The 6,695-nt window shown below is 43.9% G+C and overlaps 1 protein-coding gene across 1 annotated transcript in view; it reads right to left on the bottom strand.

Moving 5' to 3' along the window:
* Positions 1-6,695, bottom strand: part of LOC145417131 (uncharacterized) — a 192,435-nt gene that overhangs the window by 47,668 nt on the left and 138,072 nt on the right. Inside the window, exon 6 of the mRNA XM_080285910.1 lies at positions 3,718-3,759. Within this exon, the coding sequence (XP_080142036.1) occupies positions 3,718-3,759 (42 nt within the window). The remainder of the gene's footprint in view (positions 1-3,717; positions 3,760-6,695) is intronic.

Below are 6,695 nucleotides of genomic sequence, written 5' to 3' on the forward strand. Positions count from 1 at the left end.
GTGTGTGTGTGTGTGTGTGTGTGTGTGTGTGTGTGTGTGTGTGTGTGTGTGTAATGAATGAGAGGAAATGAACTGGGGTATGGAAATGAGATGGAGAGGTGAGAGAGGGAGTGGAGAGGGGGATGTGGGTGTTGAAGGAAGTGCAAATGACTGTAAGGAATGAATATGAAGCAGGGTATGGTATGGAAAAGCAAGTGTGTGTGGACTGGATGGAAGGAAATGAACTGGGGTGTGGAAATGAGATGGAGGGGTGAGAGAGGGAGGGGAGGAGGGGGTGTGTGGGTTGCTGGAAGGGAAAATGATAGTGAGGAAAGAATGTGGAGCAGGGTATGTTGATGAAGACCAAGTGTATGTGTAATGAGTGAAGGAAATGACTGCTTGTGGGGCGTGGAAATGAGACGGAGGGGTGAGGCACGAAGGGAGAGAATGTGAGCACTGTCGGAAGGGAAAATGACGGTGAGACAGGTAAGTTAATGAGGAGGGGAGGACAAAGGTGTGGAGGTGAGAATGGAAAGAATTTGGACGAGATGAAAGGAACGGAAACAGGGACAAGGCAAATTTCGTGTGAGGCAGGAGATTAAGTGTCGCAAGAAGGGCAGATGAGAGTAAGGACAGGGAGGGAAAGTTTGTAGACGCAGGTGAAGGGTAAGGATGCGGTAGGAGGGGTAAATGAGAGTAAGGATGGGCAAGGAAAGATTGTAGAGGGCGAAGGGTGAAGAGGTGGGTAGGACAAAAAATCAGAGAGTAAAACAGAAGAGGATACAGGAAGGAAGAGATATTTTTTGCGTGAAGGTAAACTCCGGGGCAACAGGAAAGAGGGTGGGGGAAGAAGGAGCAGGAGTTAGGATGGAAGGTACGTGGTGTAAAAAGGTAAAAATATATGGAACTAGAAGGAATCTCTGGGACGGGGGTGTGTATTACAAGAAGAGGGTGAAGAGGAGTGTGTGTGTGAGGCTTGAGAAATTCTGACGGAAGAAGGGAAGGCTATTAAAGAAGAATGTAAGGAGGAAGTGAGGAAGGGCGACAAGGAAAAGGTAATAATGACGAAGAGGAAGACTGAAATGTGTCTGTGTCTTGCAAGGAAGTTGATAAGAAAGTGAGGAATGCTTAAGACGCTTGGGTCGTTTTGAGACACAAGAGGAAGGCTAGTAAAGAGGACTGGAAGAGAGCTATTAAAGAGGAATGTGAAGAGGAAGCGTGGATGGGTGACAGGGGAAAAAATAATGGAAGGATAGACGAGAAGAGGGAGAGAGAGAGAGAGAGAGAGAGAGAGAGAGAGAGAGAGAGAGAGAGAGAGAGAGAGAGAGAGAGAGAGAGAGAGAGAGAGAAGGACTGTGTTCGATCTTCATGAGGTTAGTTTGACCGAATGAGTTTTTGTGTGTGTGTGTGTGTGTGTGTGTGTGTGTGTGTGTGTGTGTGTGTGTGTGTGTGTGTGTGTGTGTGTGGAGGGGTAATGAATAATGAGCGTGGTGGTGTTAGTGGTAGTGGGTGAGAGCATCATTATGTCTCTTCCACACACACACACACACACACACACACACACACACACTTCCCCCTGTACCCCAGCCATTTTGCTACTTCCCACACCACTCCTCACTGTCCTCTCTCATTCACCACACCCACCCCTTCCCAACCTTCATTCCCTCCAGTTTCTATCACTCATCCTTACCTCCACCTTTGCCTTCATTCCTTCCTCCCTAAGCCTGTCTTAGATCCTTCCATACTCTCTCATCTGCGTTAAAGCAAGACATACATTTTTCTAACTTTCTCTCGTGTCTTTAATCTATCAAGACATTTTCCTTGTAACTCTGCCTTACTTTCTTCTTACTGGATTTCGTTGGCTTCTTCACAGGGATTTGAGGTGACCTAAGCTTGTCTCAAACTCCCATTATCTGTCTCTATCTCTGTCTCTGTCTGTCTGTCTGTCTCTGTCTCTGTCTCTCTCTCTCTCTCTCTCTCTCTCTCGTCGTTTGCCAATGTCCCAAATGAAGTTCTGATGTGTGTGTGTGTGTGTGTGTGTGTGTGTGTGTGTGTGTGTGTGTGTGTGTGTGTCTCTCTCTCTCTCTCTCTCTCTCTCACACACACACACACACACACACACACATCCCACATACATACAAAATTAGAATATACAATCATATGCATTACACATTACTTACCAAGATATCAAATACATCATATACCACAAACAACAACAACAACAACAAATATATATATACAAAAATTAAACAGTCATGCGCATATAAAACACATATATATAAAAGAATTGAGATATTTAATGGATATATCTGAAAATATATAAATGTGTGTGTGTGTGTGTGTGTGTGTGTGTGTGTGTGTGTGTGTGTGTGTGTGTGTGTGTGTGTGTGTGTGTGTTATTTACCAGTTCACAAAAGGAAGCAACAGTGTGTGTGTGTGTGTGTGTGTGTGTGTGTGTGTGTGTGTGTGTGTGTGTGTGTGTGTGTGTGTGTGTGCCTTATTAACCAGTTCACGAAAAGAAGCAACAGACACAGACCCATCACATAAATCCTGCCACAGAAAAGAATAACACGAGAAAAGACGAGACCAGGAGCCACCCTTTAACGAAATAAACAAATCGGTAAATAAGATAACTAATAAACAGGTAAATAAACAAATAAACATAAATAATAAACATGGCCTAAAAAAAACCCAGAACAGCCACGTAAACGGAAAAAACATCAGTCTATCATTCATGCACTTCTCAAATATGGAAAACGTGCAGAAATGAAAACTGGTACCTGCCTCCCATACCACATTCAAGATTAAACATTATATTGAGGTAATTCAAGTCACGGGCGCTCTCCATCACTAGACGCAATATTCATGCACTTGATAGAATAATAATACCAAAAATTCATGCACTTCAAGAGAGAGAAAAATGTGTGATGGACTCGAAGGTAGAATGAGTAAAAAGAATCATGCACTTACAGACAGAAAGGTGTGGAATAATCATGAACTCTGACAGAAGAAGTAAAAGAAATCATGCACACTCAGACAGAAAGAGAGGAAAATCATGCACACTCACATAGAAAGAGAGGAAAGTCATGAACACTAAAACAGAGAGAGAGGAAGAAATCATGCACTTACAGACAGAAAGGTGTGGAATAATCATGAACTCTGACAGAAGAAGTAAAAGAAATCATGCACACTCAAATAGAAAGAGAGGAAAGTCATGAACACTAAGACAGAGAGAGAGAGAGAGGAAGAAATCATGCACTTACAGACAGAAAGGTGTGGAATAATCATGAACTCTGACAGAAGAAGTAAAAGAAATCATGCACACTCAGACAGAAAGAGAGGAAAATCATGCACACTAAGACAGAGAGAGAAAAATCATGCACACTCAGACAGAAAGAGAGAGAAAATCATGCACTTTAAGACAGAAAAATTGAAAAACCATGAGCTCTGACAGAAAAAGGTTAAACAAAATTATGCACACGAAGACAGAAGAAGTAAAAAAGTCATGCACACTCATACAGAAAGAGAGGAAAGTCATGCACACAAAGACAGAAGGAGTGGAATAAATCATGCACTTAAAGACAGAAGGAGTGGAAAAGATCATGCACACTAAGACAGAAAGAGTGGAATAAATCATGCACTTATAGACAGAAAGAACAGGAAAATGATGGCAGAAATAGGAAAATCACTCAGGTAATTTCTCATGCTGTTAATAAAGACAGGTAGAAAGATCATTACCAGCCTGTGGGTGCGGGGGCGATTGGGGGTGCCTGGGATGACCTGTGGGGGTGGGGGGAGAGAGAGAAGATTTGGTTAGTCCACTACTGCCACCACCACCACTATCAGGCACTGCATACTACTACTACTGCTACTACTACTACTACTACTGCTGCTGCTACTACTGCTACTACTACTACTATTATCAACAGGCATCATACTTAGTCATCACCTTCACCATTATTACCACTAAAACCATCATCATAATCATCATCATCATCATCATCATCATCATCATCACCACCACTACTACTACTACTACAACTACCCAGGCATCACACTTTTCTGCTGCACCATCCTCAACACCATCATCATCATCATCATCATCATCATCACAAACACTGTCATCTTAGCATTATTTCAATCATATATTATTTTTATCAGTCATTAGAGAGAGAGAGAGAGAGAGAGAGAGAGAGAGAGAGAGAGAGAGAGAGAGAGAGAGAGAAGGGAAGGAGGAGGGGAAGGGAAGGGTAGGGGCAGGGGTAGGGGAGAAGGGATGGGGAAGGAAGGGAAGGAGAAAATTGTATAGAACCTAAGAGTGGATGGAGGGAGGCCAACTGGATTGACACACACACACACACACACACACACACACACACACACACACACACACACACACACACCATTTTTTCCCAGACACCTGCAAGCGTGACCGGAAGTATCACGGTTAATTAAGGTAACAATACACCTGTAGGAAAAAAATACTTAGCCTAACACCACCTCAAGGAAGATTATATTACTCTGTTAGATACTATTACTAGCCACTGGAAAATCACTCTAGGTGTGCGAATTAGTTCTTGGTGTTGTATGGTATTGTCATGCACACCTTAGATAGACAGATAGATAGATAGATAGAGAGAGAGAAAGATAGACTAATCCCCCTCAAGACTCATAAGCACTTCCATATATACAAAGATAAGGTTACATTCGCCTCCCTTGTTTTATCTTTCAACTTAAAAGCTTCAAATGACCTCCATTATAAGGTCACATACAGATTAGGTCAACCATGAGTTACAACACCCCTTCCCCCCCACTACCACCACAAACATCTCCCTCCCCCTACCACCACAAGCATCCCACCACTACCACCACAATCACCCCCTCCCTCTACCACCACAGACATCCCATCACTACCACCACAATCGCCCCCTCCCACTACCACCACAATCGCCCCCTCCCACTACCACCACAAATATCCCACTATTACCACCACAACCACATTCCTCTACATTCTGGTACGGTACTCTCACTTGCAACCACACCACCACACAACCACACACACCACACCTACCCTACTCATCCAACCACACACCCAAAACCACTACTACACAGATCCAACAACGCTCCCACCACACAAGCACGCTCCACCACAATTTACGATCCAACTCTCCCTTCCTGACACCCTCATCCCCACCACCACCACACCCCTCTCACCCCCACCATCTGTTACGCCTGTAGTGTGGGGTATAGGTGAGAGGTCGGGTGGAAAGTAGACACAAGCACGTAATTACATCAAAACACACCTGATTCATACCTGACTTACGCTTAATTAGGGTTTCCAGTACACACACACACACACACACACACACACACACACACACACCACAACACAACCCGCAACACGCAGAACCCACACATCACAACTTACAAATTCGCAAATCACGGTTACCGCACATTCGCACGCTATTACTCGCACTGCACGCAAAATTGCACACGCACAACTGGCCCCTCGCAATCACAGACACACCACCAATCACGGAACTCGGCAATCTCGGCTCCACCAGGCCTGGGAGCCGAGGTGAGGGTAAGGACGAAGCTGACCGAGACAGCGACTGTGTATGGGAGACTGGATTGCATTGAGGTGTGAAGATTTGGGTGATCTGTGTGTGTGTGTGTGTGTGTGTGTGTGTGTGTGTGTGTGTGTGTGAAATCTATCCATCTGGCTATCTATCTATCTATTTAAATGAATATGGCAGCTTTCTCTCTCTCTCTCTCTCTCTCTCTCTCTCCCCAAGCACCTCTTCCTTAGCGATTTATTTTAGGATACGGCTGGCTAACATAATTTTGTACTTGATTTACGCAAAGTATGGTGATATTAGAACGACTTAAATAACAAAGAAGAGGAAAGCAAGGCGTAAATGGCAAAATAAATCGCTTAGGAAAAGGTGTTAAGGAGCCTTCTTACCCAGTCCGGGCCTCTCCATTTTACCAAATCTTACTATCTTTTTTTTCTCACAAACTCTAAAGTGAGTGAGTGAGTGAGTGAGAGTGCGTGCGTGAGTGAGTGAGTGAGTGAGTGACAGTGACGGATTCTGTGATAGCCTTGTCATTCACAGGGCGTAGGTTGGGTGACTACGAAAAATTCGCAAAGCTTTTCCCTGTGCGATTTATCCGGACGGAAAAAGTAACGCATAGGGAAAATTCGCAACGCTTTTCCCTGTGCGATTTATCTGGACGGAAAAAGTAACGCATAGGGAAAATTCGCAACGCTTTTCCCTGTGCGATTTATTTGTAGGGAACACGAGTAAGTAACGTATACGGAAAATTCGCAACACTTTTCCTTGTGCGATTTATCTGTGCGGAATTCAAGTAAGTAACGTATAGGAAAAATTCGCAACACTTTTCCCTGTGCGATTTATCTGCACGGAATAGGAGTAAGTAACGTATAGGAAAAATTCGCAACACTTTTCCTCGTGCGAATTATCTTGATGGAAAAAGTAACGCATAAGGAAAAATCGCAACACTTTTCCCTATGCGACTTATTTGCAGGGAATAAATAAGGCATTGGGGAATAATTCGCAACACTATTCCCTGTGCGATTTATCTGGACGGAATTCGAGTAAGTAACGTTTAGGGAAAATTCGCAACACTTTTCCCTGTGCGATTTATCTGCATGGAAGAAGTAACGGGCTGACGACGGTGAAGGGCGTGAGCTA

The sequence above is a fragment of the Coenobita brevimanus genome, chromosome 109 (assembly GCF_032717465.1).
Source record: "Coenobita brevimanus isolate Jiangsu-jjx chromosome 109, ASM3271746v2, whole genome shotgun sequence".
Taxonomy (NCBI): Eukaryota; Metazoa; Arthropoda; class Malacostraca; order Decapoda; family Coenobitidae; genus Coenobita; species Coenobita brevimanus.